At 49.3% G+C, this 23,774-nt stretch overlaps 1 protein-coding gene across 1 annotated transcript in view; it reads right to left on the bottom strand.

Annotated features, from left to right (window-relative positions):
- Positions 1 to 19,994, bottom strand: part of LOC112240020 (progesterone-induced-blocking factor 1) — a gene marked incomplete at its 5' end in the record, with an annotated part of 48,948 nt that extends 28,954 nt beyond the window's left edge. Inside the window, 5 exons of the mRNA XM_042315481.1 lie at positions 5,650 to 5,780; positions 11,332 to 11,434; positions 12,302 to 12,392; positions 18,711 to 18,861; positions 19,800 to 19,994. Coding sequence (XP_042171415.1) covers positions 5,650 to 5,780; positions 11,332 to 11,434; positions 12,302 to 12,392; positions 18,711 to 18,861; positions 19,800 to 19,994 — 671 coding nt within the window. The remainder of the gene's footprint in view (positions 1 to 5,649; positions 5,781 to 11,331; positions 11,435 to 12,301; positions 12,393 to 18,710; positions 18,862 to 19,799) is intronic.
- Between the last annotated feature and the right edge of the window lie 3,780 nt (positions 19,995 to 23,774).

Below are 23,774 nucleotides of genomic sequence, written 5' to 3'. Positions count from 1 at the left end.
ACTGGGAGGAGACTGGAAGGAGACTGAAAGGAGGAGACTGGAAAGGGGGAGACTGGAAGGGGAGACTGGAAGGAGGAGAGACTGGAAGGGGAGACTGGAAGGAGGAGACTGGAAGGAGGAGACTGGAAGGGGAGACTGAAGGGGAGACTGGAAGGGGAGACTGGAAGGGGAGACTGAAAGGAGGAGGCTGAAAGGAGGAGACTGGAAGGGGAGACTGGAAGGAGACTGGAAGGGAGACTCAAAGGAGGAGACTGGAAGGGGAGACTGAAAGGAGGAGACTGAAAGGAGGAGACTGAAAGGAGGAGACTGGAAGGGGAGACTGGAAGGAGGAGACTGAAAGGGGAGACTGGAAAGGAGACTGGAAGGGGAGACTGGAAGGGGGAGACTGGAAGGAGGAGACTGAAAGGGGAGACTGGAAGGGGAGACTGGAAGGGGGAGACTGGAAGGGGAGACTGGAAGGAGACTCAAAGGAGGAGACTGGAAGGGGAGACTGAAAGGAGGAGACTGAAAGGAGGAGACTGGAAGGGGAGACTGAAAGGAGGAGACTGGAAGGAAGGAGACTGGAAGGAGGAGACTGGAAGGAGGAGACTGGAAGGGGAGACTGGAAGGGGAGACTGGAAGGAGGAGACTGGAAGGGAGACTGAAAGGAGGAGACTGGAAGGGGAGACTGAAAGGGGAGACTGAAAGGAGGAGACTGGAAGGGGAGACTGGAAGGGGAGACTGAAAGGGAGACTGAAAGGAGGAGACTGGAAGGGGAGACTCAAAGGAGGAGACTGGAAGGGGAGACTGAAAGGAGGAGACTGGAAGGGGGAGACTGGAAGGGGAGACTCAAAGGAGGAGACTGGAAGGGGAGACTGAAAGGAGGAGACTGAAAGGAGGAGACTGAAAGGGGAGACTCAAAGGAGGAGACTGGAAGGGGAGACTGAAAGGAGGAGACTGAAAGGAGGAGACTGGAAGGGGAGACTGGAAGGAGACTGGAAGGGGAGACTGGAAGGAGGAGACTGGAAGGAGGAGACTGAAAGGAGGAGACTGGAAGGGGAGACTGGAAGGAGGAGACTGAAAGGAGGAGACTGGAAGGAGGAGACTGGAAGGGGAGACTGGAAGGAGACTGGAAGGGGAGACTGGAAGGGGAGACTCAAAGGAGGAGACTGGAAGGAGACTGAAAGGAGGAGACTGGGGGAGACTGAAAGGAGGAGACTGGAAGGGAGACTGAAAGGAGGAGACTGGAAGGGGAGACTGAAAGGAGGAGACTGGAAGGGGAGACTGAAAGGGGAGACTGGAAGGAGACTGAAAGGGAGACTGAAAGGAGGAGACTGGAAGGGGAGACTGGAAGGGGAGACTGGAAGGGGAGACTGGAAGGGGAGACTGGAAGGAGGAGACTGAAAGGAGGAGACTGAAAGGAGGAGACTGGAAGGGAGACTGGAAGGGGAGACTGGAAGGGGAGACTGGAAGGGGAGACTCAAAGGAGGAGACTGGAAGGGGAGACTGAAAGGAGGAGACTGGGGGAGACTGAAAGGAGGAGACTGGAAGGGGAGACTGAAAGGAGGAGACTGGAAGGGAGACTGAAAGGAGGAGACTGGAAGGGAGACTGAAAGGGGAGACTGGAAGGGGAGACTGAAAGGGAGACTGAAAGGAGGAGACTGGAAGGGGAGACTGGAAGGGGAGACTGGAAGGGAGACCGGAAGGGGAGACCAAAGGGGAGACCCTGAAAGGAGACTGGAAGGGGAGACTGAAAGGAGGAGACTGGAAGGAGACTGGAAGGGGAGACTGGAAGGGAGACTGAAAGGAGGAGACTGGAAGGAGACTCAAAGGAGGAGACTGGAGGGGGAGACTGGAAAGGAGGAGACTCAAAGGAGGAGACTGAAAGGGGAGACTGAAAGGAGGAGACTGGAAAGGGAGACTGGAAGGAGACTGGAGACTGAAAGGAGGAGACTGGGGGAGACTGGAAGGGGAGACTGGAAGGAGACTGGAAGGGGAGACTGGAAGGGGAGGAGACTGGGGGAGACTGAAAGGAGGAGACTGGAAGGGGAGACTGAAAGGGGAGACTGAAAGGAGGAGACTGGAAGGGGAGACTGAAAGGAGGAGACTGGAAGGGACTGAAAGGAGGAGACTGGAAGGAGACTGGAAGGAGGAGACTGGAAGGAGGAGACTGAAAGGAGGAGACTGGAAGGGGAGACTGAAAGGAGGAGACTGGAAGGGGAGACTGAAAGGGGGAGACTGGAAGGGGAGACTGGAAGGAGGAGACTGGAAGGGGAGACTGAAAGGAGGAGACTGGAAGGGGAGACTGAAAGGAGGAGACTGGAAGGGGAGACTGAAAGGAGGAGACTGGAAGGGGAGACTGGAAGGGGGACTGGAAGGAGACTGGAAGGGGAGACTGAAAGGAGGAGACTGGAAGGGAGACTGGAAGGAGAGACTGAAAGGAGGAGACTGAAGGAGGAGACTGGAAGGGGAGACTGGAAGGGGAGACTGGAAGGGAGACTGGAAGGAGGAGACTGGAAGGAGACTGGAAGGAGGAGACTGAAAGGAGGAGACTGAAAGGAGGAGACTGGAAGGGGAGACTGGAGACTGGAGGAGACTGAAAGGGGAGACTGGAAAGGAGACTGGAAGGGGAGACTGGAAGGAGAGACTGGAAGGAGGAGACTGAAAGGGGAGACTGGAAGGGGAGACTGGAAGGGGAGACTGGAAGGGAGACTCAAAGGAGGAGACTGGAAGGGGAGACTGAAAGGAGGAGACTGAAAGGAGGAGACTGGAAGGGGAGACTGAAAGGAGGAGACTGGAAGGGGAGACTGGAAGGAGGAGACTGGAAGGAGGAGACTGGAAGGGAGACTGAAAGGGGAGACTGGAAGGGGAGACTGGAAGGAGGAGACTGGAAGGGGAGACTGAAAGGAGGAGACTGGAAGGGGAGACTGAAAGGGGAGACTGAAAGGAGGAGACTGGAAGGGAGACTGGAAGGGGAGACTGAAAGGGGAGACTGAAAGGAGGAGACTGGAAGGGGAGACTCAAAGGAGGAGACTGGAAGGGGAGACTGAAAGGAGGAGACTGGAAGGGGAGACTGGAAGGGAGACTCAAAGGAGGAGACTGGAAGGGGAGACTGAAAGGAGGAGACTGAAAGGAGGAGACTGAAAGGGGAGACTCAAAGGAGGAGACTGGAAGGGGAGACTGAAAGGAGGAGACTGAAAGGAGGAGACTGGAAGGGGAGACTGGAAGGGGAGACTGGAAGGGGAGACTGGAAGGAGGAGACTGAAAGGAGGAGACTGAAAGGAGGAGACTGGAAGGGGAGACTGGAAGGAGGAGACTGAAAGGAGGAGACTGGAAGGGGAGACTGGAAGGGGAGACTGGAAGGGGAGACTGGAAGGGAGACTCAAAGGAGGAGACTGGAAGGGAGACTGAAAGGAGGAGACTGGGGAGACTGAAAGGAGGAGACTGGAAGGGAGACTGAAAGGAGAGACTGGAAGGGGAGACTGAAAGGAGGAGACTGGAAGGGGAGACTGAAAGGGGAGACTGGAAGGGGAGACTGAAAGGGGAGACTGAAAGGAGGAGACTGGAAGGGAGACTGGAAGGGGAGACTGGAAGGGGAGACTGGAAGGGGGAGACTGGAAGGAGGAGACTGAAAGGAGGAGACTGAAAGGAGGAGACTGGAAGGAGACTGGAAGGAGGAGACTGAAAGGAGGAGACTGGAAGGGGAGACTGGAAGGGGAGACTGGAAGGGGGAGACTGGAAGGGGAGACTCAAAGGAGGAGACTGGAAGGGGAGACTGAAAGGAGGAGACTGGGGGAGACTGAAAGGAGGAGACTGGAAGGGGACTGAAAGGAGGAGACTGGAAGGGAGACTGAAAGGAGGAGACTGGAAGGGGAGACTGAAAGGGGAGACTGGAAGGGACTGAAAGGGGAGACTGAAAGGAGGAGACTGGAAGGGGAGACTGGAAGGGAGACTGAAAGGGGAGACTGAAAGGAGACTGAAAGGAGGAGACTGGAAGGGGAGACTGGAAGGGGAGACTGGAAGGGGAGACTGAAAGGAGGAGACTGGAAGGGGAGACTGAAAGGAGGAGACTGGAAGGGGGGAGACTGAAAGGAGCAGACTGGAAGGGAGACTGGAAGGGGAGACTGGAAGGGGAGACTGGAAGGGGGAGACTGGAAGGGGAGACTGGAAGGGGAGACTGAAAGGAGGAGACTGGAAGGGGAGACTGGAAGGGGAGACTGAAAGGAGGAGACTGAAAGGAGGAGACTGGAAGGGGAGACTGGAAGGGGAGACTCAAAGGAGGAGACTGGAAGGGGAGACTGAAAGGAGGAGACTGAAAGGAGGAGACTGAAAGGAGGAGACTGAAAGGAGGAGACTGGAAGGGGAGACTGGAAGGAGGAGACTGAAAGGGGAGACTGGAAGGGGAGACTGGAAGGGGAGACTGGAAGGGGGAGACTGGAAGGAGGAGACTGAAAGGGGAGACTGGAAAGGGAGACTGGAAGGGGGAGACTGAAAGGGGAGACTGGAAGGGGGAGACTGGAAGGAGGAGACTGAAAGGAGGAGACTGGAAGGAGACTGGAAGGAGGAGACTGAAAGGAGGAGACTGGAAGGGGAGACTGGAAGGGGAGACTGGAAGGGGAGACTGGAAGGGGAGACTGGAAGGGGAGACTGGAAGGGGAGACTCAAAGGAGGAGACTGGGGGAGACTGAAAGGAGGAGACTGGAAGAGGAGACTGGGGGGAGACTGAAAGGAGGAGACTGGAAGAGGAGACTGGAAGGGGAGACTGAAAGGAGGAGACTGGAAGGGGAGACTGAAAGGAGGAGACTGGAAGGGGAGACTGAAAGGGGAGACTGAAAGGAGGAGACTGGAAGGGGAGACTGGAAGGGGAGACTGGAAGGGGAGACTGGAAGGGGAGACTGGAAGGGGAGATTGAAAGGGGAGACTGGAAGGGGAGACTGAAAGGAGGAGACTGGAAGGGGAGACTGGAAGGGGAGACTGGAAGGGGAGACTGGAAGGGGAGACTGAAAGGGGGAGACTGAAAGGAGGAGACTGGGGGAGACTGAAAGGAGGAGACTGGAAGGGGAGACTGAAAGGGAGACTGAAAGGGGAGACTGGAAGGGAGACTGGAAGGGGAGACTGGAAGGGGAGACTCAAAGGAGGAGACTGGAAGGGGAGACTGGAAGGAGGAGACTGGAAGTGGAGACTGAAAGGGAGGAGACTGGAAGGGGAGACTGGAAGGGAGACTGAAAGGAGGAGACTGAAAGGGGAGACTGGAAGGGAGACTGAAAGGAGAGACTGGAAGGGGAGACTGGAAGACTGGAAGGAGACTGAAGGGGAGACTGGAAGGAGGAGACTGAAAGGAGGAGACTGGAAGGAGAGACTGAAAGGAGGAGACTGGAAGGGGAGACTGAAAGGAGGAGACTGGAAGGGGAGACTGAAAGGAGGAGACTGGAGGGGGAGACTGGAGGAGGGAGACTGAAAGGAGGAGACTGAAAGGAGGAGACTGGAAGGGGAGACTGGAAGGAGGAGACTGGAAGGGGAGACTGGAAGGGGAGACTGGAAGGAGGAGACTGGAAGGGGAGACTGAAAGGAGGAGACTGGAAGGGGAGACTGGAAGGGGAGACTGGAAGGGGAGACTGGAAGGGGAGACTGGAAGGGGAGACTGAAAGGAGGAGACAGTGGTGTGTGTACCTGGTGTCCTCCTCCAGCTGTGTGATGCGTTCTCTGAGGGACAGTATCTGTGTGTCTCTCTGTCTCACCGTGTCGATCAGGTAACTGTAGGGCTGCTGGGCCTGCTGTAGGAGATGGTTAGCTGCTTCCAGCTAGGACACACACACACACACACACACTTGTTGAACCAGGCTTGTTGATTCACGCTACAGTCACTGACTTGGCCTTTGATTGGGAGGGCCTCTAAAAACACACCGTTCAGCTGGAATATATTTCATGTTGGCAACCCTTCCACCATGATGTCAAACACTGAGACAGGAAGGAAGATGTGGTAAGGACAGTGTGGGTGAGACCTCACGAGTTACTTAGGAGTCTATTACACTGTGGGTCTGTCCTGTGTGTTACCTCCTCAGAGATCTGTCCTGTGTGTTACCTCCTCAGAAATCTGTCCTGTGTGATACCTCCTCAGAGATCTGTCCTCAGAGATCTGTCCTGTGTGTTACCTCCTCAGAGATCTGTCCTGTGTGATACCTCCTCAGAGATCTGTCCTCAGAGATCTGTCCTGTGTGTTACCTCCTGAGAGATCTGTCCTGTGTGATACCTCCTCAGAGATCTGTCCTGTGTGTTACCTCCTCAGAGATCTGTCCTGTGTGATACCTCCTCAGAGATCTGTCCTCAGATATCTGTCCTGTGTGTTACCTCCTCAGAGATCTATCCTCAGATATCTGTCCTGTGTGTTACCTCCTCAGAGATCTGTCCTGTGTGATACCTCCTCAGAGATCTATCCTCAGATATCTGTCCTGTGTGATACCTCCTCAGAGATCTGTCCTGTGTGTTTACCTCCTCAGAGATCTGTCCTGTGTGTTACCTCCTCAGAGATCTATCCTCAGAGATCTGTCCTGTGTGATACCTCCTCAGAGATCTGTCCTGTGTGTTACCTCCTCAGAGATCTGTCCTGTGTGTTACCTCCTCAGAGATCTGTCCTGTGTGATACCTCCTCAGAGATCTGTCCTCAGAGATCTGTCCTGTGTGTTACCTCCTCAGAGATCTGTCCTGTGTGTTACCTCCTCAGAGATCTGTCCTGTGTGTTACCTCCTCAGAGATCTGTCCTGTGTGTTACCTCCTCAGAGATCTGTCCTGTGTGATACCTCCTCAGAGATCTGTCCTGTGTGTTACCTCCTCAGAGATCTGTCCTGTGTGATACCTCCTCAGAGATCTGTCCTGTGTGTTACCTCCTCAGAGATCTGTCCTGTGTGATACCTCCTCAGAGATCTGTCCTGTGTGATACCTCCTCAGAGATCTGTCCTGTGTGTTACCTCCTCAGAGATCTATCCTCAGAGATCTGTCCTGTGTGATACCTCCTCAGAGATCTGTCCTGTGTGATACCTCCTCAGAGATCTATCCTCAGATATCTGTCCTGTGTGATACCTCCTCAGAGATCTGTCCTGTGTGATACCTCCTCAGAGATCTGTCCTATCTGTCCTGTGTGATACCTCCTCAGAGATCTGTCCTGTGTGTTACCTCCTCAGAGATCTATCCTCAGAGATCTGTCCTGTGTGATACCTCCTCAGAGATCTGTCCTGTGTGATACCTCCTCAGAGATCTATCCTCAGATATCTGTCCTGTGTGATACCTCCTCAGAGATCTGTCCTGTGTGTGTACCTCCTCAGAGATCTATCCTCAGATATCTGTCCTGTGTGATACCTCCTCAGAGATCTATCCTCAGAGATCTGTCCTGTGTGATACCTCCTCAGAGATCTATCCTCAGATATCTGTCCTGTGTGTTACCTCCTCAGAGATCTGTCCTGTGTGTTACCTCCTCAGAGATCTATCCTCAGATATCTGTCCTGTGTGATACCTCCTCAGAGATCTGTCCTGTGTGTGTTACCTCCTCAGAGATCTGTCCTGTGTGTTACCTCCTCAGAGATCTGTCCTGTGTGATACCTCCTCAGAGATCTGTCCTGTGTGTTACCTCCTCAGAGATCTGTCCTGTGTGTTACCTCCTCAGAGATCTGTCCTGTGTGTGTTACCTCCTCAGAGATCTGTCCTGTGTGTTACCTCCTCAGAGATCTGTCCTGTGTGTTACCTCCTCAGAGATCTGTCCTGTGTGTGTTACCTCCTCAGAGATCTGTCCTGTGTGTTACCTCCTCAGAGATCTGTCCTGTGTGTGTTACCTCCTCAGAGATCTGTCCTGTGTGTTACCTCCTCAGAGATCTGTCCTGTGTGATACCTCCTCAGAGATCTGTCCTGTGTGTTACCTCCTCAGAGATCTGTCCTCAGATATCTATCCTGTGTGATACCTCCTCAGAGATCTATCCTCAGATATCTGTCCTGTGTGATACCTCCTCAGAGATCTGTCCTGTGTGTTACCTCCTCAGAGATCTGTCCTGTGTGTTACCTCCTCAGAGATCTGTCCTGTGTGATACCTCCTCAGAGATCTGTCCTGTGTGTTACCTCCTCAGAGATCTGTCCTGTGTGATACCTCCTCAGAGATCTGTCCTGTGTGATACCTCCTCAGAGATCTGTCCTGTGTGATACCTCCTCAGAGATCTGTCCTGTGTGATACCTCCTCAGAGATCTATCCTCAGATATCTGTCCTGTGTGATACCTCCTCAGAGATCTGTCCTGTGTGATACCTCCTCAGAGATCTGTCCTCAGATATCTATCCTGATACCTCCTCAGAGATCTATCCTCAGATATCTGTCCTGTGTGATACCTCCTCAGAGATCTGTCCTGTGTGTGTTACCTCCTCAGAGATCTGTCCTGTGTGTTACCTCCTCAGAGATCTGTCCTGTGTGTTACCTCCTCAGAGATCTGTCCTGTGTGTTACCTCCTCAGAGATCTGTCCTGTGTGTTACCTCCTCAGAGATCTGTCCTGTGTGATACCTCCTCAGAGATCTGTCCTGTGTGTTACCTCCTCAGAGATCTGTCCTGTGTGTTACCTCCTCAGAGATCTGTCCTGTGTGTTACCTCCTCAGAGATCTGTCCTGTGTGATACCTCCTCAGAGATCTGTCCTCAGATATCTATCCTGTGTGTACCTCCTCAGAGATCTGTCCTGTCCTGTGTGATACCTCCTCAGAGATCTGTCCTGTGTGTGTTACCTCCTCAGAGATCTGTCCTGTGTGTTACCTCCTCAGAGATCTGTCCTGTCCTCCTCAGAGATCTATCCTCAGATATCTATCCTGTGTGTTACCTCCTCAGAGATCTGTCCTGTGTGTTACCTCCTCAGAGATCTGTCCTGTGTGATACCCTCAGAGATCTATCCTCAGAGATCTGTCCTGTGTGATACCTCCTCAGAGATCTGTCCTGTGTGATACCTCCTCAGAGATCTGTCCTGTGTGATACCTCCTCAGAGATCTGTCCTGTGTGTTACCTCCTCAGAGATCTGTCCTGTGTGTTACCTCCTCAGAGATCTGTCCTGTGTGTTACCTCCTCAGAGATCTGTCCTGTGTGTTACCTCCTCAGAGATCTGTCCTGATATCTGTCCTGTGTGATACCTCCTCAGAGATCTGTCCTCAGATATCTGTCCTGTGTGTACCTCCTCAGAGATCTGTCCTGTGTGATACCTCCTCAGAGATCTATCCTCAGATCTGTCCTGTGTGATACCTCCTCAGATATCTGTCCTGTGTGATACCTCCTCAGAGATCTGTCCTGTGTGATACCTCCTCAGAGATCTGTCCTGTGTGATACCTCCTCAGAGATCTGTCCTGTGTGATACCTCCTCAGAGATCTATCCTCAGATATCTGTCCTGTGTGATACCTCCTCAGAGATCTGTCCTGTGTGTTACCTCCTCAGAGATCTGTCCTGTGTGATACCTCCTCAGAGATCTGTCCTGTGTGATACCTCCTCAGAGATCTGTCCTGTGTGTTACCTCCTCAGAGATCTGTCCTGTGTGTTACCTCCTCAGAGATCTGTCCTGTGTGATACCTCCTCAGAGATCTGAGATCTGTCCTGTGTGATACCTCCTCAGAGATCTGTCCTGTGTGTTACCTCCTCAGAGATCTGTCCTGTGTGATACCTCCTCAGAGATCTGTCCTCAGAGATCTATCCTCAGAGATCTGTCCTGTGTGATACCTCCTCAGAGATCTGAGATCTATCCTCAGAGATCTGTCCTGTGTGTTACCTCCTCAGAGATCTGTCCTGTGTGTTACCTCCTCAGAGATCTGTCCTGTGTGTTACCTCCTCAGAGATCTGTCCTGTGTGTTACCTCCTCAGAGATCTGTCCTGTGTGATACCTCCTCAGAAATCTGTCCTGTGTGTTACCTCCTCAGAGATCTGTCCTGTGTGTTACCTCCTCAGAGATCTGTCCTGTGTGATACCTCCTCAGAGATCTGTCCTGTGTGTTACCTCCTCAGAGATCTGTCCTGTGTGATACCTCCTCAGAGATCTGTCCTGTGTGATACCTCCTCAGAGATCTGTCCTGTGTGATACCTCCTCAGAGATCTGTCCTGTGTGTTACCTCCTCAGAGATCTATCTCAGAGATCTGTCCTGTGTGATACCTCCTCAGAGATCTGTCCTGTGTGTTACCTCCTCAGAGATCTGTCCTGTGTGTTACCTCCTCAGAGATCTGTCCTGTGTGTTACCTCCTCAGAGATCTGTCCTGTGTGTTACCTCCTCAGAGATCTGTCCTGTGTGATACCTCCTCAGAGATCTGTCCTCAGAGATCTGTCCTGTGTGTTACCTCCTCAGAGATCTGTCCTGTGTGATACCTCCTCAGAGATCTGTCCTCAGAGATCTGTCCTGTGTGTTACCTCCTCAGAGATCTGTCCTGTGTGTTACCTCCTCAGAGATCTGTCCTGTGTGTTACCTCCTCAGAGATCTGTCCTCAGATATCTGTCCTGTGTACCTCCTCAGAGATCTATCCTCAGATATCTGTCCTGTGTGATACCTCCTCAGAGATCTGTCCTGTGTGTTACCTCCTCAGAGATCTATCCTCAGATATCTGTCCTGTGTGATACCTCCTCAGAGATCTGTCCTGTGTGATACCTCCTCAGAGATCTATCCTCAGATATCTGTCCTGTGTGATACCTCCTCAGAGATCTGTCCTGTGTGATACCTCCTCAGAGATCTATCCTCAGATATCTGTCCTGTGTGATACCTCCTCAGAGATCTGTCCTGTGTGATACCTCCTCAGAGATCTATCCTCAGAGATCTGTCCTGTGTGTTACCTCCTCAGAGATCTGTCCTGTGTGATACCTCCTCAGAGATCTGTCCTGTGTGATACCTCCTCAGATATCTGTCCTCAGAGATCTGTCCTGTGTGATACCTCCTCAGAGATCTGTCCTGTGTGTTACCTCCTCAGAGATCTGTCCTGTGTGATACCTCCTCAGAGATCTGTCCTGTGTGTTACCTCCTCAGAGATCTGTCCTGTGTGATACCTCCTCAGAGATCTGTCCTGTGTGTTACCTCCTCAGAGATCTGTCCTGTGTGTTACCTCCTCAGAGATCTGTCCTGTGTGATACCTCCTCAGAGATCTATCCTCAGATATCTGTCCTGTGTGATACCTCCTCAGAGATCTGTCCTGTGTGTTACCTCCTCAGAGATCTGTCCTGTGTGATACCTCCTCAGAGATCTGTCCTGTGTGTTACCTCCTCAGAGATCTGTCCTGTGTGATACCTCCTCAGAGATCTGTCCTGTGTGTTACCTCCTCAGAGATCTGTCCTGTGTGTTACCTCCTCAGAGATCTGTCCTGTGTGTTACCTCCTCAGAGATCTGTCCTGTGTGTGCGTTGCGCCTCTCCAGATCTCTCCTCAGCAGTGTGTTCTGTTTCTCCAGCTGCAACAGTCTACGGGCCAGATGGACACTGCAACACACATTAAATAAACTCTCAAACATAAAACCAAACAATAATCATGTATCACAAATTGCACCCTATTCCCTATATAGTGCACTACTTTAGACCAGAACCCTATAGAACCCTAATCCCTATATGGTGCACTATTTTAGACCAGAACCATATTCCCTATATATAGTGCACTACTTTAGACCAGGGCCCTATGGAACCCTATTCCCTATATATAGTGCACTACTTTAGACCAGGACCCTATAGAACCCTGTTCCCTATATAGTGCACTACTTTAGACCAGGACCCTATAGAACCCTATATAGTGCACTACTTTAGACCAGGACCCTATAGAACCCTATATAGTGCACTATTTTAGACCAGGACCCTATAGAACCCTGTTCCCTATATAGTGCACTACTTTAGACCAGGACCCTATAGAACCCTGTTCCCGGGTTCCTATATAGTGCACTACTTTAGACCAGGACCCTATAGAACCCTATTCCCTATATAGTACACTACTTTAGACCAGGACCCTATAGAACCCTATATAGTGCACTACTTTAGACCAGGACCCAATAGAACCCTATTCCCTATATATAGTACACTACTTTAGACCAGGACCCTATAGAACCCTATATAGTGCACTATTTTAGACCAGGACCCTATAGAACCCTATATAGTGCACTACTTTAGACCAGGGCCCTATAGAACCCTATATAGTGCACTACTTTAGACCAGGACCCTATAGAAGCCTATTCCCTTTATATAGTACACTACTTTAGACCAGGACCCTATAGAACCCTGTTCCCTATATAGTGCACTACTTTAGACCAGGGCCCATAGTGAATAAGAGGCCGTTAGGGACCCCGTCAGATCAGATCTCACCTCTGCCTGAGTCGTCTCTTGGCGGTTGTGGGAACGTTGGCACCGTAACCGTAGGAGAACAGAACTCTCTCTGCTTCCTCCTCATTATCAACTGACCAGAGAGACAACAACCAACGGAAAGACTGAATGGTTACATTTCATAACGGAACATATTGCATCAGAGCAGTGTGTGTGTATCACTCTGCTGGTTGTGCAGCATATTTTATAGTCAGATAACTAGTAGTGTCAATCACTGCTACTAGTACTATCCTAACGTCGTGAGAACATTACTTTAACGTCGTGCCAACATGACTATCCTAACGTCGTGCCAACATGACTCTAACGTTGTGCCAATATGACTATCCTAACGTCGTGCCAACATGACTCTAACGTCGTGCCAACATGACTCTAACGTCGAGCCAACATGACTCTAACGTCGTGCCAACATGACTATCCTAACGTCGTGCCAACATGACTATCCTAACGTCATGAGAACATGACTATCCTAACGTCGTGAGAACATGACTATCCTAACGTCGTGCCAACATGACTATCCTAACGTCGTGCCAACATGACTATCCTAACGTCGTGCCAACATGACTCTAACGTTGTGCCAACATGACTCTAACGTTGTGCCAACATGACTATCCTAACGTCGTGCCAACATGACTCTAACGTCGAGCCAACATGACTATCCTAACATCGTGCCAACATGACTATCCTAACGTCGTGAGAACATGACTATCCTAACGTCGTGAGAACATGACTATCCTAACGTCGTGCCAACATGACTCTAACGTGTGCAACATGACTATCCTAACGTCGTGCCAACATGACTATCCTAACGTCGTGCCAACATGACTATCCTAATGTTGTGCCAACATGACTATCCTAACGTCGTGCCAACATGACTATCCTAACGTCGTGCCAACATGACTATCCTAACGTCGTGCCAACATGACTATCCTAACGTCGTGCCAACATGACTCTAACGTCGTGCCAACATGACTCTAACGCCGTGCCAACATGACTCTAACGTCGAGCCAACATGACTCTAACGTCGTGCCAACATGTCTATCCTAACGTCGTGCCAACATGACTATCCTAACGTCGTGAGAACATGACTATCCTAACGTCGTGCCAACATGACTATCCTAACGTCGTGCCAACATGACTATCCTAACGTCGTGCCAACATGACTATCCTATGACTATCCTAACGTCGTGAGAACATGACTATCCTAACGTCGTGCCAACATGAACATGACTCTAACGTCGTGCCAACATGACTATCTAACGTCGTGCCAACATGACTATCCTAACGTCGTGCCAACATGACTATCCTAACGTCGTGCCAACATGACTATCCTAACGTCGTGCCAACATGACTATCCTAACGTCGTGCCAACATGACTATCCTAACGTCGTGCCAACATGACTATCCTAACGTCCAACATGAACGTCGTGCCAACATGACTCTAACGTCGAGCCAACATGACTCTAACGTCGTGCCAACATGACTATCCTAACGTCGTGAGAACATGACTATCCTAACGTCGTGCCAACAGACTATCCTAACGTCGTGAGAACATGACTCTAACGTCGTGCCAACATGACTATCCTAACGTCGTGCCAACATGACTATCCTAACGTGACGTGCCAACATGACTATCCTAACGTCGTGCCAACATGACTCTAACGTCGTGCCAACATGACTCTAACGTCGTGCCAACATGACTATCCTAACGTCGTGCCAACATGACTATCCTAACGTCGTGCCAACATGACTATCCTAACGTCGTGAGAACATGACTATCCTAACGTCGTGCCAACATGACTATCCTAACGTCGTGAGAACATTACTTTAACGTCGTGCCAACATGACTATCCTAACGTCGTGCCAACATGACTCTAACGTTGTGCCAACATGACTATCCTAACGTCGTGCCAACATGACTCTAACGTCGTGCCAACATGACTCTAACGTCGAGCCAACATGACTAACGCCGTGCCAACATGACTATCCTAACGTCGTGCCAACATGACTATCCTAACGTCATGAGAACATGACTATCCTAACGTCGTGAGAACATGACTATCCTAACGTCGTGCCAACATGACTCTAACGTCGTGCCAACATGACTATCCTAACGTCGTGCCAACATGACTCTAACGTTGTGCCAACATGACTATCCTAACGTCGTGCCAACATGACTCTAACGTCGTGCCAACATGACTCTAACGTCGAGCCAACATGACTCTAACGTCGTGCCAACATGACTATCCTAACGTCGTGCCAACATGACTATCCTAACGTCATGAGAACATGACTATCCTAACGTCGTGAGAACATGACTATCCTAACGTCGTGCCAACATGACTCTAACGTCGTGCCAACATGACTATCCTAACGTCATGCCAAAATGACTATCCTAACGTCGTGAGAACATGACTATCCTAACGTCGTGAGAACATGACTATCCTAACGTCGTGCCAACATGACTCTAACGTCGTGCCAACATGACTATCCTAACGTCGTGCCAACATGACTATCCTAACGTCGTGCCAACATGACTATCCTAATGTCGTGCCAACATGACTATCCTAACGTCGTGCCAACATGACTATCCTAACGTCGTGCCAACATGACTCTAACGTCGTGCCAACATGACTATCCTAACGTCGTGCCAACATGACTCTAACGTCGAGCCAACATGACTCTAACGTTGTGCCAACATGTCTATCCTAACGTCGTGCCAACATGACTATCCTAACGTCGTGAGAACATGACTATCCTAACGTCGTGCCAACATGACTATCCTAACGTCGTGCCAACATGACTATCCTAACGTCGTGAGAACATGACTATCCTAACGTCGTGCCAACATGACTCTAACGTCGTGCCAACATGACTATCCTAACGTCGTGCCAACATGACTATCCTAACGTCGTGCCAACATGACTATCCTAACGTCGTGCCAACATGACTCTAACGTCGTGCCAACATGACTATCCTAACGTCGTGCCAACATGACTCTAACGTCGTGCCAACATGACTATCCTAACGGTGCCAACATGACTCTAACGTCGTGCCAACATGACTCTAACGTCGAACATGACAACATGACTAACGCCGTGCCAACATGACTATCCTAACGTCGTGCCAACATGACTATCCTAACGTCGTGCCAACATGACTATCCTAACGTCGTGACCAACATGACTATCCTAACGTCGTGCCAACATGACTATCCTAACGCCGTGCCAACATGACTATCCTAACGTCGTGCCAACATGACTATCCTAACGTCGTGCCAACATGACTCTAACGTCATACCAACATGACTATCCTAACGTCGTGCCAACATGACTCTAACGTCATACCAACATGACTATCCTAACGTCGTGAGAACATGACTCTAACGTCATGCCAACATGACTATCCTAACGTCGTGAGAACATGACTATCCTAACGTCGTGCCAACATGACTATCCTAACGTCGTGAGAACATGACTATCCTAACGTCGTGCCAACATGAGTATCCTAACGTCGTGAGAACATGACTCTAACGTCATGCCAACAAGACTATCCTAACGTCGTGAGAACATGACTATCCTAACGTCGTGCCAACATGACTCTAACGTCGTGCCAACATGACTATCCTAACGTGTGCCAACATGACTCCTAACGTCGTGCCAACATGACTATCCTAACGTCGTGCCAACATGACTATCTAACGTCGTGCCAACATGACTGACTATCCGTAACGTAACATGACTATCCAACATAACGTCGTGCCAACATGACTATCCTAACGTCGTGCCAACATGACTCTAACGTCGTGCCAACATGACTCTAACGTCGTGCCAACATGACTATCCTAACGTCGTGCCAACATGACTCTAACGTCGTGCCAACATGACTCTAACGACTCGAGCCAACATGACTCTAACGACTCTAACGTCGTGCCAACATGACTATCCTAACGCCAACATGACTCCTAACGTCCATGAACGTCGTGCCAACATGAACTAACATGACTCCTAACGTCGTGAGAACATGACTATCCTAACGTCGTGCCAACATGACTCTAACGTCGTGAGAACATGACTAACGTCGTGCCAACATGACTATCCTAACGTCGTGCCAACATGACTATCCTAACGTCGTGCCAACATGACTCTAACGTCGAGCCAACATGACTCTAACGTTGTGCCAACATGACTATCCTAACGTCGTGCCAACATGACTATCCTAACGTCGTGAGAACATGACTATCCTAACGTCGTGACCAACATGACTATCCTAACGTCGTGCCAACATGACTATCCTAACGTCGTGAGAACATGACTATCCTAACGTCGTGCCAACATGACTCTAACGTCGTGCCAACATGACTATCCTAACGTCGTGCCAACATGACTATCCTAACGCCGTGCCAACATGACTATCCTAACGTCGTGCCAACATGACTCTAACGTCGTGCCAACATGACTATCCTAACGTCGTGCCAACATGACTATCCTAACGTCGTGCCAACATGACTATCCTAACGTCGTGCCAACATGACTCTAACGTCGTGCCAACATGACTCTAACGTCGTGCCAACATGACTATCCTAACGTCGTGCCAACATGACTCTAACGTCGTGCCAACATGACTCTAACGTCGAGCCAACATGACTCTAACGTCGTGCCAACATGACTATCCTAACGTCGTGCCTATCCTAACATGACTATCCTAACGCCGTGCCAACATGACTATCCTAACGTCGTGCCAACATGACTATCCTAACGTCGTGCCAACATGACTATCCTAACGTCGTGCCAACATGACTCTAACGTCGTGAGAACATGACTCTAACGTCGTGCCAACATGACTATCCTAACGTCGTGCCAACATGACTATCCTAACGTCGTGCCAACATGACTCTAACGTCGTGCCAACATGACTCTAACGTCATACCAACATGACTATCCTAACGTCGTGCCAACATGACTCTAACGTCATGCCAACATGACTATCCTAACGTCGTGAGAACATGACTCTAACGTCATGCCAACATGACTATCCTAACGTCGTGAGAACATGACTATCCTAACGTCGTGCCAACATGACTATCCTAACGTCGTGAGAACATGACTATCCTAACGTCGTGCCAACATGAGTATCCTAACGCCGTGAGAACATGACTCTAACGTCATGCCAACAAGACTATCCTAACGTCGTGAGAACATGACTATCCTAACGTCGTGAGAACATGACTATCCTAACGTCGTGCCAACATGACTCTAACGTCGTGCCAACATGACTATCCTAACGTCGTGCCAACATGACTATCCTAACGTCGTGCCAACATGACTATCCTAACGTCGTGCCAACATGACTCTAACGTCGTGCCAACATGACTATCCTAACGTCGTGCCAACATGACTATCCTAACGTCGTGCCAACATGACTATCCTAACGTCGTGCCAACATGACTCTAACGTCGTGCCAACATGACTCTAACGTCGTGCCAACATGACTATCCTAACGTCGTGCCAACATGACTCTAACGTCGTGCCAACATGACTCTAACGTCGAGCCAACATGACTCTAACGTCGTGCCAACATGACTATCCTAACGTCGTGCCAACATGACTATCCTAACGTCGTGAGAACATGACTATCCTAACGTCGTGCCAACATGACTCTAACGTCGTGAGAACATGACTCTAACGTCGTGCCAACATGACTATCCTAACGTCGTGCCAACATGACTATCCTAACGTCGTGCCAACATGACTATCCTAACGTCGTGCCAACATGACTATCCTAACGTCGTGCCAACATGACTCTAACGTCGTGAGAACATGACTCTAACGTCGTGCCAACATGACTATCCTAACGTCGTGCCAACATGACTATCCTAACGTCGTGCCAACATGACTCTAACGTCGTGCCAACATGACTCTAACGTCATACCAACATGACTATCCTAACGTCGTGCCAACATGACTCTAACGTCATGCCAACATGACTATCCTAACGTCGTGAGAACATGACTATCTAACGTCATGCCAACATGACTAACGTCCTGACTATCCTAACGTCCAACATGACTATCCTAACGAAGAAATGACTATCCTAACGTGACTATCCTAACGTCGTGCCAACATGACTATCCTAACGTCGTGAGAACATGACTATCCTAACGTCGTGCCAACATGAGTATCCTAACGTCGTGAGAACATGACTCTAACGTCATGCCAACAAGACTATCCTAACGTCGTGAGAACATGACTATCCTAACGTCGTGCCAACATGACTCTAATGTCGTGAGAACATGACTATCCTAACGTCGTGCCAACATGACTCTAACGTCGTGAGAACATGACTATCCTAACGTCGTGAGAACATGACTATCCTAACGTTGTGAGAACATTACTTTCAGCAGCCTGCATGGTGACGTCGTCCAGTTCCTTCTCCAGTTCCTCGTAGGTCTGTAGTCTGGCCTGCTGCTCAGCATTCTGGGCCTGGAGTTCCGTTATCTGCTTCTCTGAGGACGCCTGAAGCCTGTACAACTCCTTGGTCATGACCTGATGGAAGACCAGGGGCAGTTAGCTGTGGGCCAGGGCTCAGCAAACCGTATGTAACACCCTGGACCAGAGCTAAGGGGCTGTATGTAACACCCTGGACAGGAGCTAAGGCTGTATGTAACACCCTGGACCAGAGCTAGGTGGGTGTATGTAACACCCTGGACAGGAGCTAAGGCTGTATGTAACACCCTGGACAGGAGCTAAGGGGCTGTATGTAACACCCTGGACAGGAGCTAATGGGCGGTATGTAACACCCTGGACAGGAGCTAAGGGGCTGTATGTAACACCCTGGACAGGAGCTAAGGGGCTGTATGTAACACCCTGGACCGGAGCTAAGGGGCTGTATGTAACACCCTGGACCGGAGCTAAGGCTGTATGTAACACCCTGGACCGGAGCTAAGGCTGTATGTAACACCCTGGACAGGAGCTAAGGGGCTGTATGTAACACCCTGGACAGGAGCTAATGGGAGGTATGTAACACCCTGGACAGGAGCTAAGGGGCTGTATGTAACACCCTGGACAGGAGCTAAGGGGCTGTATGTAACACCCTGGACAGGAGCTAAGGGGCTGTATGTAACACCCTGGACCAGGGCTAATGGGCGGTATGTAACACCCTGGACCAGGGCTAATGGGCGGTATGTAACACCCTGGACAGGAGCTAAGGGGCTGTATGTAACACCCTGGACCGGTGCTAAGGCTGTATGTAACACCCTGGACAGGAGCTAAGGGGCTGTATGTAACACCCTGGACAGGAGCTAAGGGGCTGTATGTAACACCCTGGACCAGGGCTAATGGGGGATATGTAACACCCTGGACAGGGTCTTCCTCTGGGTTCTGGTCTAAGGTAGTGTACTATATATAGGGAATATGGTTCTATAGGGGCCCTGGTCTAAAGCAGTGCACTATATAGGGAATAGGGCACCATTTGGGACCTCTACCTCTAGCTTCTTCTGGTGTTTCTCTGTCTCCATCTGACACTGTCCCAGGTTCCTGGCGGTCTCCTCCTGTACCATCTGAGAGCGCTCTGTCTCAAAGCTCTTCAGCTTCACCTGGTTCAGGAGTTCTGCCACCCGGCTGTCTGTCCCCGTCTGGACACCACGGAACCTGGGGACACACAGTTCTATATATTTAACCTGGGGACACACACACAGTTATATATATTTAACCTGGGGACACACACAGTTATATATATTTAACCTGGGGACACACACAGTTATATATATTTAACCTGGGGACACACACACAGTTATATATATTTAACCTGGGGACACACACACAGTTATATATATTTAACCTGGGGACACACACACAGTTATATATATTTAACCTGGGGACACACACACAGTTATATATATTTAACCTGGGGACACACACACAGTTATATATATTTAACCTGGGGACACACACACAGTAATATATATTTAACATATCATATTTATCACTGACTACAAACCACCTGCAGTGATACTGGACAGGAAATGGTTACATATTTATCACTGACTACAAACCACCTGCAGTGATACTAGACAGGAAATGGTTACATATTTATCACTGACTACAAACCACCTGCAGTGATACTAGACAGGAAATGGTTACATATTTATCACTGACTACAAACCACCTGCAGTGATACTAGACAGGAAATGGTTACATATTTATCACTGACTACAAACCACCTGCAGTGATACTGGACAGGAAATGGTTACATATTTATCACTGACTACAACCCACCTGCAGTGATACTAGACAGGAAATGGTTACATATTTATCACTGACTACAAACCACCTGCAGTGATACTGGACAGGAAATGGTTACATATTTATCACTGACTACAAACCACCTGCAGTGATACTGGACAGGAAATGGTTACATATTTATCACTGACTACAAACCACCTGCAGTGATACATATTTATCACTGACTACAAACCACCTGCAGGAAATGGTTACATATTTATCACTGACTACAAACCACCTGCAGTGATACTAGACAGGAAATGGTTACATATTTATCACTGACTACAAACCACCTGCAGTGATACTAGACAGGAAATGGTTACATATTTATCACTGACTACAAACCACCTGCAGTGATACTAGACAGGAAATGGTTACATATTTATCACTGACTACAAACCACCTGCAGTGATACTAGACAGGAAATGGTTACATATTTATCACTGACTACAAAACCACCTGCAGTGATACTAGACAGGAAATGGTTACATATTTATCACTGACTACAAACCACCTGCAGTGATACTGGACAGGAAATGGTTACATATTTATCACTGACTACAAACCACCTGCAGTGATACTAGACAGGAAATGGTTACATATTTATCAACATAATAAACACAATAACGTGATATTGTTTTGACTCATGTTGATCGATGAAACTGTTGTTTCTCAATCTGACTGGTGGGTGTAAGATATGAAACTAGGCCTGTTCAGAAGGGAAACCCAAATGCCCTGCTTCAGGCTGACGCATCAGCTGAGATGGCACCAATTAGGCAAGGCTAGGAACAAATCACACCTACCTGATTGGGTCTATTTAAGCCGACTGAGTCTGCTCACTCATCCTGCTGCCACTTCCTGCTACTATGAACTGGCTTCCTGTTCTGCGTCGGCGCTGCTGTGTAACTAGATGTTATGACCCCAAGCATACTTCCAAAGTTGTGGCAAAATGGCAACAAAGTCAAGGTATTGGAGTGGCCATCACAAAGCCCTGACCTCAATCCTGTAGAAAATGTGTGGGCAGAACTGAAAAAGTACGTGCAAGGAGGCCTATAAACCTGACTCAGTTACACCAGCTCTGTCAGGAGGAATGGGCCAAAATTCACCCAACCTATTGTGGGAAGCTTGTGGAAGGATACCCATACCATTTGACCCAAGTTAAACAATTTAAAGGCAATTGCTACCAAATACTAATTGACTGTATGTAAACTTCTGACCCACTGGGAATGTGATGAAAGAAATAAATGCTGAAATAAATCATTCTCTCTACTATTATTCTGACATTTCACATTCTTAAAATAAAGTGGTGATCCTAACTGACCTAAAACAGGGATTTTTTTTACTAGGATTAAAATGTCAGGAATTGTGGAAAAACTGAGTTAAAACGTATTTGGCTAAGGTGTATGTATGAACTTCCTACTTCAACTGTATAAACTGTTGTTTCTCAATCAGACCGTCAGTTCGTATTGTATTCTGTTTGAGGCTGACGCAGAGAGACTAGCTGTGGTGGGGAGTCACCAGTTTCCTGTTTTACTCCTGAGTTTCTGGTGACCGCATAGACAAGTCCGGACAGGGCATAAGGCACCTCTCACACGGGCTCACCACCACACGCTCCAGGGTTTCCGTTAGCCCATAAAGCACCTCTCACACGGGCTCACCACCACACGCTCCAGGGTTTCCGTTAGCCCACAAGACACCTCTCACACGGGCTCACCACCACACGCTCCAGGGTTTCCGTTAGCCCACAAGGCACCTCTCACACGGGCTCACCACCACACGCTCCAGGGTTTCCGTTAGTCCACATCTAATTAGCGCTGGCAAATTGCCTGGTAGAAAAAAATCCTGTTGTTTAATGTTTTAATTTATGACTTTTACATTTGAGTAATTTACAGTGCATTCGGAAAGTATTCAGACCCCTGGACTTTTCCCACATTTTGTTACGTCAATCTACACATAATACCCCGTAATGATTAGGCAAGAACATGTGTTGACATTTTGGCAAATTTCTTTCTTTAAAAAAAAATATGTTATCACATTTACATAAGTATTCAGACCCTTTACTTAGTACTTTGTTGAAGCACCTTTGGCAGTGATTACAGCCTCGAGTCTTCTTGGGAATGACACTACATGCTTGGTAAACCTGTATTTAGGGAGTTTCTCCCATTCTTCTCTGCAGATCCTCTGAAGCTCTGTCAGGTTAGATGGGGAGTGTCGCTGCACAGCTATTTTCAGGTCTCTCCGGAGATGTTTGATCAGGTTCAAGTCTGGGCTCTGGATGGGCCACTTTAACACATTCAGAGACTTGTCCCGAAGCCACTCCTGCGTTGTCTTGGCTGTGTGCTTAGGGTCGTTGTCCTGTTGGAAGGTGACCCTTCACCCCAGTCTGAGGTCCTGAGCGCTCTGGAGAAGGTTTTCATCAAGGATCTCTCTGTGCTCTGTTTATCTTTCCCTCGATCCTGACTAGTCTCCAGGTCCCTGCCAATGAAAAACATCCCCCTCAACAACCATGATTCACCGTAGGGATGGTGCCAAGTTTCCTCCAGGCGTGACGCTTGGCATTCAGTTCAATCTTGGTTTCATCAGACCAGAGAATCTTGTTTCTCATGAACTGAGAGTCCTTTAGGTGCCTTTTAGCAAACTCCAAGCGGGCTGTCATGTGCCTTTTACTGAGGAGTGGCTTCCGTCTGGCCACTCTACCATAAAGGCCTGATTGGTGGAGGGCTGCAGAGATAGTCTTGGTGGATCCAAACTTCTTCCATTAAAAATGGAGGCCACGGCGTTCTTCGGGACCTTTAATGCTGCCAAACTTTTTTGTTACCCTTCCCCAGATCTGTGCCTCAACACAATCCTGTCTCGGAGCTCTACAGACAATTCCTTCGACCTCATGGCTTGGTTTTTGCTCTGACATGCACTGTCAGCTGTGGGACCTTATATAGACAGGTGTGTGCCTTTCCAAATCACGTCCAATCTTATTGAATTTAACACAGGTGGACTCCAATCAAGTTGTAGAAACATCTCAAGGATGATCAATGGAAACAGGATGCACCTGAGCTCAATGTCAGGTCTCATAGCAAAGGGTCTGAATACTTATGTAAATAAGGTTTCTGTTTTTAGTTCTTTTTAATACATTTGCAAAAACCTGTTCCCACTTCGTCAATATGGGGTATTGTGTGTAG

The sequence above is a fragment of the Oncorhynchus tshawytscha genome, unplaced genomic scaffold (assembly GCF_018296145.1).
Source record: "Oncorhynchus tshawytscha isolate Ot180627B unplaced genomic scaffold, Otsh_v2.0 Un_contig_5051_pilon_pilon, whole genome shotgun sequence".
NCBI lineage: Eukaryota > Metazoa > Chordata > Actinopteri > Salmoniformes > Salmonidae > Oncorhynchus > Oncorhynchus tshawytscha.
This window is presented reverse-complemented; position numbering and strand designations above follow the sequence as displayed.